The sequence below is a fragment of the Notolabrus celidotus genome, chromosome 15 (genome assembly GCF_009762535.1).
Source record: "Notolabrus celidotus isolate fNotCel1 chromosome 15, fNotCel1.pri, whole genome shotgun sequence".
NCBI lineage: Eukaryota > Metazoa > Chordata > Actinopteri > Labriformes > Labridae > Notolabrus > Notolabrus celidotus.
Genome location: NC_048286.1, coordinates 26,192,185 through 26,204,656, shown reverse-complemented (window position 1 = coordinate 26,204,656; position 12,472 = coordinate 26,192,185). Strand labels below are relative to the sequence as shown.

At 37.8% G+C, this 12,472-nt stretch overlaps 1 protein-coding gene across 5 annotated transcripts; it reads left to right on the top strand.

Moving 5' to 3' along the window:
* The first annotated feature begins 1,021 nt into the window (after window positions 1–1,021).
* On the top strand, window positions 1,022–11,168 carry LOC117827404 (acyl-CoA-binding domain-containing protein 5A-like). Of its 5 annotated transcripts, none has more exons than XM_034704000.1 (14): window positions 1,022–1,178; window positions 1,403–1,524; window positions 1,834–1,957; window positions 3,068–3,140; window positions 3,502–3,652; window positions 5,859–5,897; window positions 6,288–6,503; window positions 7,689–7,904; window positions 8,561–8,658; window positions 9,288–9,474; window positions 9,599–9,807; window positions 10,012–10,062; window positions 10,162–10,277; window positions 10,373–11,168. In XM_034704000.1, exons 2-14 carry the CDS (start codon window positions 1,431–1,433, stop codon window positions 10,383–10,385), a joined length of 1,587 nt encoding a protein of 528 aa, XP_034559891.1. In that variant the 5' UTR covers window positions 1,022–1,178; window positions 1,403–1,430; the 3' UTR covers window positions 10,386–11,168. The 5 variants fall into 5 exon arrangements, with proteins under 5 accessions (XP_034559891.1, XP_034559890.1, XP_034559889.1 ...); XM_034703999.1 differs by having other exon boundaries at window positions 1,023–1,178; window positions 1,442–1,524; XM_034703998.1 differs by having other exon boundaries at window positions 1,023–1,178; window positions 1,321–1,524.
* The last annotated feature ends 1,304 nt before the right edge of the window (window positions 11,169–12,472 follow it).

Genomic DNA, 12,472 nt, shown 5'->3' with positions numbered 1-12,472 from the left:
CAATTTCTAATTTATTAAATATTATTATTATCATTATTATTATTATTATTATTATTATTTAATGATTGTACTTGCTCTATTTACTTGTTTTAGTTTTTTGGGAGGGTTCTGTTGATGCTTTAGTGGTGTTTTGATAAGTTCCACCAGCACCCTTAATGTTCCTTTCTAGGCTAATTTTGACTATGGATATTTCAGAATCAGAATCAGAATCAGAAAGAACTTTAATCACAATGTATCTCAAGAATACAAAGAATTTGATTCTGGTATTTTTGCGTATGTACAAACATAAATAGACAGACACTAAAAATCAAGCACTAAAACAAAATATATAAAACATATACATATAAGTACAAATTTGTGTATTTGTGTCTATATTCACCATTGTATCCCTGATTATTATGAATGTATATCCATGAAATATCAATACAAATATATTCAAAATAATAATAATCATAAATGATTTAATTTAAAAATCAAGTTTTACAGAATTATAGGACTCAATTGGATGATATTAGCTATATATCTGTGTTCTAGAATGATATTTGTTCCTCTGCTTCAGTACAGATTTTTCCTTTGGATACAAAAAAAATGCTTTAAATCAGATGAAATTGTAGAAATAACAGCAAAACACAAGCAGAAGTATTTGTAAAATTAATTATATTATTGTGTACCCACCTTTATCAAAATAAATCACATGCATCACCTTAATAGCAAAATAATTGCATATCATTAATTCATTAGTTCGTATATAGTTCGTTGTTGTTTTTTGGAGGGGGGGTAAAAATGCATATGCATATTCAAATTGTTTAGTTGTAATTTACCTTCAAGAATCTTAACTGATCATATATTATTACGTGTAGGCCTCGATAATAATAAAGAAAAAGGCAGTGTCCTACATAATGAGCCACCTTTGAAAGAAATCCTAATACACTACATCTCCCATCCATCACCGCGGTTTAAATACCCTCTGAGAATGGATTCTGGGATTTAAAGGAACAAAGCTTCAAATCTGAAGCCAACATTTTCTGAAGAACTACATTACCCAGGTATGTTTAATCAACAACCCGATGACTGTTTGGCTCATCCTTGACCGGAGTCCAGATTGGCTTTCTGCTGCATATTGCAGACAGATAACAGCTAATCAAGCAATTATCTTACCGGCCGACAGGAACTTTTTGGTGAGTGTCTCACACACCAGCGATATATATGAAATAACTCTGTGAGATTATTTAATCTGTTAACGTCAAACTGAAGGGGATTTCGTTACGGGACCAATTTATCAACATCAATGCTTAAATAGAAAACTGTCCGCCTGCTTAGATCACCCGACACACTTCATTGAAGACCAATCCGGCTCGCTGCCATGATGTTTTACATGCATTGTTTCGTATTCTTGCTGAAGATGTGAACACGCCTTCCTGTCATCCTTAATGGGAGTCAGCATGGCGCAGGAGGAGGACAAACACTGCCTGGAGGCGAAATTTGCTGCTGCAGTTAAAGTGATCCGGACTTTGCCTGAGGAAGGTGATGACTGTTAACCATTATACTCTATTTAAATCTATGTGAGTTTCAACCACGTGCTGGATAATATGAAATCAGTTTTTGTTGGTGTGTGTGTGCACAGTACACACTAGGTGATTAACCTACATGCAGAGCATTTTGAGCTGCTGAGCTCCTGTCTGACCAATAGGTAAAGCTGCTATAAGGATAGGAGATGATTGAGTGAATGAGTCATTTCTGAAGTCTAATAACCAGTGATGAAGCTGTAGCATTACCTCAAATGTTATATTACTGTCCTGCACCTGTATGCTTTACTCTTCCTTCATTTTGCAGGTCCTTTCCAGCCATCTGATGACATGATGCTAATGTTCTACAGTTACTACAAGCAGGCCACTCTGGGGCCCTGCAACATCCCCAGACCAATGGGCTTCTGGGACTCACGAGGCAAAGCTAAATGGTACGTAGTGACATTTTGTGGTCTGAATGCAAACATGATTATTATATTCCACCACTAAATTCAAAGTTATGGTTGATGACAGCACAGGAGATAAGCATCTGCTATATTTGCAGAAAAGGTATGTCTTCTTTACCTTATAATAATAATAATAGGTTACTGCTCAGCTTCAATCTGCAAAGATGAAATGTTCAAACCAAGCCAGAAAACTTGGTGTAGTCATAGACTCAGACCTTAATTTCAGCAGCCACATTAAGACAATTACAAAATCAGCCTACTATCACCTTAAGAATATATCACGGATTAAAGGACTTATGTCTCAGCAGGATGCAGAAAAACTCGTCCATGCATTTATCTTCAGCAGACTAGACTACTGTAACGGTATCTTTACAGGACTCCCTAATAAGTCCATTAGACGACTGCAGCTCATACAGAATGTTGCTTCTCGAGTCCTAACAAGGACCAAAAAAGTAGATCACATCACTCCAGTTCTTAGATCTCTACACTGGCTTCCTGTCTGTCAGAGAATAGACTTTAAAATCCTGCTGATGATTTATAAAGCACTGAATGATTTAGGCCACAAATATATATTGCTGATCTGCTGCTACTGTATGAACCATCTCGACCTCTGAGGTCATCAGGTACTGGTTTACATTCAGTCCCTAGAGTCAGAACGAAACATGGTGAAGTAACGTTTAGTCATTATGCACCACATATCTGGAACACACTCCCTGAAAGCTGTAGGTCCGCTCCAACTCTCACCTCTTTTAAATCAAAGACTAAAACTTTTTTATTTGGCACTGCCTTCCTATCTTAGCTTTTTTCATTTTAATTGTGCTCTTTTATGCTTGTCTGAATGTTTCAAATGCTTTTAATATTTTAATGTAAAGCACATTGAGATGCCCTCGTGTATGACATGCGCTATACAAGTAAAGTTGCCTTACCTTACCCAATCGTAACTGAATACTGCAGGTCAATTCAAGGGATAATCGTGCAATAACACAGATTAGATTGAGTTGAGTAAGATTTCTCCACCACCTCATAAACTGGACATTTTCACATATTCCATGCTTCCTTTCTGCTCAGTGTTGAACTCTGACTTTGTGTTGCCAGGGATGCATGGAGCTCTCTGGGAAATATGACAAAAGATGAAGCCATGAAGAATTATGTTGAGGACATCCAGCTGGTAAGTCTTTCAAGGAAAAAAGAGCTGAACAGAGGCAGCCCACAGAATAATAAGTAGCTAAACTATAGGTGCACCCAGTTTTTCACAAAACCTGAAAGAAAATACCAGTACTTCTGCATGAAACATAGTCAATAGCTTATAGTATCTAAACAATGTATATTAATGAATTATTCTATACAATATAGCCATTCATACTTTAAATTTAGTAATAGGCATTGTAATAAAGTTGCAACACAGTGGCACTGCAGTTGTCTTTAATCAGTTTTGATTTATTCCAATAGACAAAACAAACATCATTCTTGATTATGCTTTATTCCTTCTGTTTTTTTCTACACATAATGTATTATTCATGTTTTGTCAGATTTTGGAGACGATGCCAGTCTCAGAAGAAGTGTCAGAACTTGTACAAATGCTTGGCTCCTTCTACTCTGAGGTAGATGGAGAGGGAAGAGAAAGTGAAGAAAATGAGGTGGACAGGAGACCCTTCACTAGGCCTTTTGCAAAACATGCAGGTAAAGTACATCAATAGTCCCCAAACAGGGGTACTTAAAGGTTCAGAGATAACCCTGCCTTTACCAGGGAGGGCTTAACTGCAAAGATTGGGACATAGTTCAAATTGAAACACATTTAATACAGGAGCAAATGGAATAATAGTTGGAATACTGAAAAAAAATTGTTAGATAAGCTGTTGAAATAGTTTGGTTAGCATGTTAGATAAATGGTTCAAATAGATAACTAACAGTTAAAATGGTTTTCTCAAAGTTACAGATAAACGGTTAATATATTACATCAAATTAATTAATAAACAATTGAAAATATAATAATAATAATAATACCATTTATTTAGCACTTTTCAATACAAGTAACAAAGTGCTTCACAAAAATAATAAATCACAATGAAAGCAGAGAAGCAATAAAAGCAAACAGTAAAAGCAGAGAGGTAAAACGTTAAAGATTAAAACAAATTCACAAAATAAAAGCTTTCCTCTGGCGGGCTGTTCCACAGTCAGGGGGCTCTGACAGCAAAGGCCCTGTCGCCTTTAGTTTTTAGTCTAGACCGTGGAACAGCAAGCAGAGTACTGCCAGAGGATCTCAGACTGCATCCTGGTTTATGGGGGTTTAAAAGCTCAGAAATTTATTGAGGGGCAAGTCCATGTTGTGCTTTAAACGTGATTAAAAGTGTCTTAAAATTGATCCTAAAAACAACAGGGAGCCAGTGTAGGGATGCTAAAATTGGGGTGATGTGGGAAATCTTTTTAGTTCCAGTTAAAAGCCGGGCTGCTGCATTTTGATAGTTCATATTTTAGGATATCTATTATATTAATAACAAAAAGATGGAGGGTACACCAAGCTAATGGTGAACTAGTTAGCACATAACAGCAAAATAAAGAATTAAGTAATGGAAGAAAGATCCAAAAACCATCAGCTAACCTTTTTTACATGTACAGTCGCCGAAGCTATGGATGAATAGTTCAACTAGCTAGCTAGCTAACAGTCATAAAACAGCTAAAATGTAACGGCAGCATAAAACAGAAAGCTAGAAATTATGGATAACAGGAAAAGCTGAAGTAAACAGAAAATGTGTGACAAACAGAGGAAATTGCTATCCAATGGTTTAACTTGTTAGCCAAAAACCAAATGATAAGCTAACACTAATGGCTACATGATTGAAACAGTTAGCAAAAGAAATAGATAAACAAATGGTATAGATAACTAAATGTTGAAGTGGTTAATGTAAGCATCTTAATGAATTGTTATACAGCTAACTGTTGAAAAAGTTTGCATAAAGCTGCTGTTGGTAGTCACAGAGTAAACATCTGTTCAGAGAGAGGGACTTTGAATGTCGACACTATCCCTCCCAACCAGCTTTCCTCTTAGCCCCCCAACACAGATCAGCGTGTGCAGTCATAATAGTGCTGGACTCATAATAAAAGGATTGGAGATTAGCTATGATTGGTCCGTCATAACGGGAACGGGCGTAATAATAACATTGCTTGATACAAAGGCATTGGAAAATGCAGAGATTTCGCAATAGTCTCAAATTACTCCACTTACCGATGAGTACCGATGGGTTTATGACCTTTTCTCCAAACCCAGCAGAAAAAAAGTAAAGTTTTTTACACCATTCCTACTAACAGCAGCTTTAAGTCAGATAGCTCAAGTAATGGAGTAACTGCTGGCTCTACAGGCTTATGATTTCAACCATTGGCCTACACATATTTAACTAACATAATGGATTTAAAATTGAAAAGAATAGCTTATTGGATAAACAGTTGAAATATATAGCTAAAGGTTGAAATATGTAGCTATATGGCTAAATGTAAACATTGCCTGAAGAAAATGAATTAAATAGTTCAACGGTTCTGCTTCACTGACTAAACCCTGTTACTATATTGTGAGTTCATTTTAAATAGTGATGTTACAAAAACCCACTTTTGTACATGATAGATGGGAAACAATAAAGAAGTAGAGGATTTCATCTAACACAGGGCCAGGCTGGGGAGCCAAAAGCTTGGAACCAACGATGTACATTATCTATGCTCTATTATCTCCGTGTGCTGGGATATCTTTGTACTTGAATAAGCATCAAAGAGAAAAGAAGGAGTTCAGTCTTGAGAGAGCTGCTCAAGCTGGATACCGCTGTTAATCGTCTTAGTTAGTCTCACAGATGATTTCAATAGAATACTGAGCCTGTCTTACATGTCTTTTCATCACTAGATGAGCTGATCAAACCATTTAAGAAACCAACAATGGAAGGCAAGTCTTTGGTGTTTGCAGTAGTTGTTGAGTTCATAGATTAGTGCCATCATGTTATAGCTTATTTTAAGTTGTTTCAATGTTCTTTGAATTAAATAACAAAAGGTTTATATGTATACATTGTCTGTGGCTTACACTGCTGGAACTGCATTTATTACCAGATGGATGAAATGATCTTGTGTAATCTGTCATGTGTGTGTGCTCTAGAGTCAGTTTGTTTGCTGTTGGCTTGTGATGTTATTGTGGTGTAGATGTAGCGTGTAGAAGTTAATAGCTGCTAGAAGTGCAGATTGTTCTGTCAACCATCCGTGGTTATGTCTTTTGCTTTACATAGAACTTACACTGAGAACCATAAAGAGTTAATGGAGAGTGTTTCCCCTCGCTGTTCAGGCTTTGGGGATCTGTGGGATGATCTTCAAAACCTCCAAGAGCATGACAAAGACAGCAGTGTTCATGGGAAGAGTGTCAGTAAGGAGGAGGCAGAGGGAAGCAACGAAAATAGTGAAATGGAGAAAAGTGAGGAAAGTGGTGATTGGAGGAAAAGTGAGGAGGAGAATGGGGATGAAGAAGACAATACAGAAGATGGAGACAAGGAGGAGGAAAAAGGTACCATGAGTGGTTGTTGGTGTTGGTTGATTTTTGCTTCATGTACTGTATGATGTATTGTAAAGGTTACACACTAACAATATTTAGGTCTTAACTACATATCTGGTGACTACGTTTTAAAAATCAAACCCTCTTTTCTGAGACACATAAAACTCCATGACACATTAAACTAATAGCTAATGTCATTCAAAAACACATCAATGAGCCTCACTGCTGCACTGAGTGACATGTTTCTTTTTTACTACAAACACACTGTAATATATTTGGAGTCCGTCCTACAAAAATTCTGCTATAAATAGTCACCAGTGTACAAATGCGTGTCAAGAAGCAACTGAAAATAACCCTGAACAAATATATTATGAAATCCAGGTGTAGAGGAAGCTGTTAGGGGGTTTTGAAATATTAATTAATACTAAACGTGATTTTTGTTGCCTGATGGTAACTCTAAAAGAAGCTGTCTCTTTTTATGTGGAGCAGATTAATGGTTTGCTGTATGTGCACTCTTTCAATCTTTGTGCTTTTTTATTTTTCACCTTAATTTTGCAGATTTTTTTTCAGTTTATAAGATAAGATAAGATAAGAAAAGATACTCCTTTATTCGTCCCACAACAGAGAAATTCATGGAGTTACAGCAGCAAACAAGAAGGTGTACAGTACAAGAATTTCAACAAGTATATATATAGAAAATAAATGTTCATCAAAGACGACAGCTTGGCCATAATTCTCCTGTCGGCCACCACCTCCACAGGGTCCAGGACTGAGCTGGCCTTCTTCACCAGTTAGTTCAGTCTTGCTCTCCTGTATCCTGTCAGCCCACAGCAGGTGAAATCCTTCCAATGTGGCGTTCATGAGAGGGATAACTAAACTGTGTATTTTGTTATTTTGCTTGGTAAGTCATAACCTTGTGGGATACGACTAAATACTGAACTGTAGTTGACTACAGACCAGCTGGCATATTTTCTTTGAGTCATGAATATATTTTGATTGCAGTGTGGCATCCCTAAATTTATATTAAAGTTGCAAGATGTATTATTCCCATTAGGAGTAATTTCATGAGATGTCTTTTCCCCAAATTCTTCAAACTAAACAACAAAACAGGTTTCTTAAAGAGATACACTCTGCTAATGTTGTTATGCTGTGTCATACTCCCTTGTTTTGCCCTCTCTCTCTTTCGTATCCTCCCAGGCTGGAGTCCCAACCCGAGGCTGCTGATGGTGGAAGACAAGAGATGGAGGTCTGACACCAGGGGATCCAACAGCAGCATAGAGCCCAGCGTGTCCTCCTTCACCAACGGGACTCACAGCTCCCTTAACAGCGAGGTGGAGGAAGAGGAGCTGGCATGTTCTGTGGATCACAGTGTGCAGTATAATCCGTATATGAACTTCAATGGACACATGAGTGGTAAGATTTCACACTGATGCTAAAAGTGTAAATGATTATGTGTAGTTTATGATAATGACTCAGCTCCTCCAGAGGTCTTTTGTGCGAAATCTTGGCTTAGGTTAAGGATAAAATGAACTAAGTAGTTGGAACAGAATCCAGAATATGAAAAGGTTTTAACATTATCCACATATAACTGTTTTTGGCTACTTGGGGGCAAAATTTGAAAAAGCATAAAACCCAGTGTGAAAACAAAACTAATATTTTCTCCTTTGGGTTCATATGGATATTTTGAAAACACATGTATTTTTGATAATCCATTCAATACAAAGCAACATTAGTTTTCATTTAGGGCCTAGAATTTCTCACCTTGCAAATGAAGGTTTCATATCCACTCTGCTTTTAGCTCCATTTTGGTCTATACCAACCACAAAGGGAGTTATCTGTCTGACTTTTTGGTAAATTGATTGGGGAAGTTTTTCCTCATCATTTTAACTTTCTAAAAGCTGCAAAATGCTCTTTTCATTAAGATAAGTTAGATATACTCTCATCTTGCAGTATCTTGATGTTGGGTCTTTGTCAATCGTATAGTAAAGATTACAGTCTACCCTGCTCTTTTTAGTAAAAGTCATCTAATTTACCATTGGTGTTTGTGTGCTGTGTTTCACACTCTTTAGATCATAGTGATGTTGCTCATGAGAAGAATCTCCGCCGATCTACAGATTCAGATAACGAAGAATTCTGTGACTCAATGGAGCATCTGGCCATGGAGGAGGTATGTTGTTTATTTTCTAACAGGAACACCAAACTTAATGATTTGTTCTAAATTCCTTTGTAAAAATGCTGATTTGCTTTTTTCATTTGAGCTAGATGAAAAGATCAACACCACCCTCATGTCCCTACACTAAATCTGTCTCCAGCTAGAGCTAAGAGACATTTAGCTCAGTCTATGATATAAAGGCTGGAAGCCGTGGAAGCAATATGGTCTAGGTCTACTAACACCTTTGAAGCTCACTATACAACAGACTTCAAATCATTGTCCCCCAAAAAAGCACAACATTTAGTCTGAACTCTGTAAAAGTAACTGTAGGCATGTTTTTAATTTTCAAACAGTGCAGCCAAGCTGTTTCCCATTGGTTCCTATCTTTATGCAAAGCTAATTTAACCATCTCTCTGCTGTAGCTTCATATGTAATTACCATAAGAGCTGAATGAATGTTCTCAATCATATAGGGATGCAAAAAAAAAATGGGGCATTTCCAAAAATGGCAAAACATTGCCTTTAATCAGTCCACCTGGATACAGAGAAACTCATCAGGAGTAACAAATTACCACAAAAGCTGAGTTATTCGGACTTAGTTATGGTTATTAAAGCTGCAGTTGACTCTTTTCTCTCCCTACCAAGGGCCTGAATTCATCCAAAACTCTGCCATCTGGGTCAAGAGCTGCCACAGCGAGGCAAAGAGACCTTTGGTACGAGAGCAGCACAACCCTGAATGACGGAGAGGATCAGGTACTCATGGGGGAGACTTACTTTAAAGAAGGGATTAGTACAAGCCAACACAGCAGCTCCTTGTCAAGAAGAGGGAGAGGTGAGACTGCATTCGTCAACTTTGATTTAAACCGACACTGTGTCCCTCACTGACCTGTCCTCCCTTAGCCAACACGTCTGAGCATTTAAAGGCATCAGATACACACATTCTGACTTTGTTTCAGGTGTTCAGTCACCACGGGAAATCTGCAGCTCTCAGCGGTGTGCCAGTGTAGATGCTGCTTGCTGTTGTGCGTCACAGAGCAGACATCCTGTCAGTGCCATCAGGGGAAATGTTGATGAACAAATAGCTACAGCTCTGCTCAGGCTGCAGCATGACATGGCTGCTGTGCTGCACAGGCTGCACACTCTGGAGATGCTTGCTGTGTCACAGGTGAGAGACACAAGGCGTTAGCCACAAGGTGTTAGCCACAATGTGAACACTTTGATGATAGACATTTTCATTTTTGTCCCCCGTCTTTTTTTCAAATCTTATACCATACGAGAAAGTTAGACTTCATTTTGCACTTTAAAACTGTAAAATGAATCAATGAATACATGATAAATTGTCAAACAGACTTTCAATCACATTTTTCAGTCAAGACCATCCACGCCAAGGCAGGAGGACTCCCTACCAGTTACACAAAAGGTTTTTTCCCATTTGTAATATATTTTTTAAATGACCAAGTTCCATGCTTGTTTTGAAGAATACAGACACACACTTTAAATCAGGTTTGTTCTTTTGTAGTTCCTCAGACCCTCCTGGTGGCCTTTTGACTTCTGTCCTCTCACTGTGGTGTTGACGGCACTCTGGCCTCTGATTTCCCATTGGCTGGTCCAACTGTACTTACAACGCAGGAGAAGGTGAGAAAGTATTTGTGACTCTGGTTTTGTTTATTTGAAAGCCACACCTGTCACTTAAGTTTACTTAACCTAATTTTCTGATTCTCTCTTTACAGGAAAATCCCCTGAACCGTCTGACTGCTGTCAGCATCAATGACAGAAAATGAATCCTGGATCAGACCTTTGCACTTTGATTGCTTTATGGCTTCTTTAAGCTGAAATCAATCACTCTCTGGGTGTAATGAGGCCAGGATAACAATGGAAAAGGCAACTCTAGTCTACTCTAGATAAGTATGTAGATTGTCAGAGAGCTGTTCAAAGGGAGGTTCTGCAGTAAAGTGTAGCATTTTGACTGTGGACATTACTTAGATGTTTAAGAAAGAAAATATTTAAGCATTATAAATGCTAGCACATTTTCTTTGTTACAGTATGCTTAGCATTAGATTATCTTATTTCTGAAATATATCACACGTTAGTATACACATAACTCGCACAGAAGTAGTTGAGCACCATAAGCAGCACTTTTAATGACTATTTATTTTATTCATTGTGCATTTCATTTTTTATTTGTTTTTTTTGTCATTTTGTCCACAAGATATTTCCCTGCAGCTAAGGACATATGTCATTTTTTATTTATGGTCTGATACATATTAATATTTAAGAAGCTTTTGAATATACAAGGAGACCAAAATCATATTCTATTTGTGAAACTGTGTTTTGATTTTATGGCTTCAGTGCAATACTAGCAAAGACTGAACTCTCACTTTAAAAGGAGTACAGGACAATCCATATATTTATTCTTATGTCTCTGTAGGTGTACGGTGAATAGGATGTCATGCTATTAGATCTACAGTTAAAACATACATATACGAACCAAATTTTGTCATGCAATAAACACTTTCTCAAAGATTATCGACCAAGAGTTTCTGGACATTCCTTGTCTGCTTTCTTACTCTGTTTCAGTGTGAGAATTACATTTTGCAGTATGGCTCTGTTGTGGTAGCTCCCTGTCCTTCCACGTGCCTACGTGGAATGCAAAAGCCTGAGCACACCTCCCCTCACTTTCATGTGCATCCATGAAAAGCCAATGCAGGGAGAGCAGCAGCAGTCCCCCTGGGGTACAGAACAGAGCAGACATCAGGGCTTGCTTTTCCACAGGCAAGGACCACAAGAGAGCCACATCACGACAATCCTGCCCCTAGCCCCTGATGTAAGCGGTTCTTTCTTCTAGCCCAGCAAGGACTTGGTGTTTTTTTCTGGTTTAGGGCCAGTTCTTAGGTGGTCGAAACACAAAGAGCTGGTTCCAGATTGGGAACTGGCTCCAATCCAGTCCTGGAACTGACTTGGTGGAAAAGGGGTAGTGACAATACATATGATTATGGTGACCCTGTAGGGAAAAACACAACATTTCAGGAAAACACAACGACATTTCACAAAACACAAAAACATTTCACGAAAAGGAAAGAGGAGGGATAACATTTCTTGTTCCTGATTGGACAGAACCCGACAGTTCGACATAATTTCCTGTTTCTATTACAACCACTTGTGAGTCCCTTCACACATTTTAAACTGAGTTGGAAGGAATGGAAGAGAAGATGGGAATAAAAAAGGAATATTTCAACAAAGGATACACATGTAATGTAGCCTAATACTCCTATGGTGTAGCCTACATATTAGGACATCCTCAGGTCTTTGAGTCAGGTGTCAGACCTCAGATGAAAAACCTTCAAGTCTTTTTCACTTCGGAAGCAACTTTAAAACCTTTTTTCACGTTGTGATTACATGTAATTAAACTACTCTTTGGAAAGTACTCTGATTACATGTAATCTGAATGCTTTTGGGAGATTACCCTGATAGCATGTAATCTGAATGCTTTTGGGAGAGAACTCTGATAACGTAATCTGAATGCTTTTGGGAGATTACCCTGATAGCATGTAATCTGAATGCTTTTGGGAGAGAACTCTGATAACATGTAATCTGAAGGCTTTTGGGAGAGTACCCTGATAGCATGTAATCTGAATGCTTTTGGGAGAGAACTCTGATAACATGTAATCTGAGGGCTTTTGGGAGATTACTCTGATAGTATGTAATCTGAATGCTTTTGGGAGAGAACTCTGATAACATTTAATTTGAATGTTTTCAGGAGAGTACTCTGATAACATGTAATCTGATAACTTTAGGAACAGTAAAAGGATGGTATTCTTTCTTATTAGTTT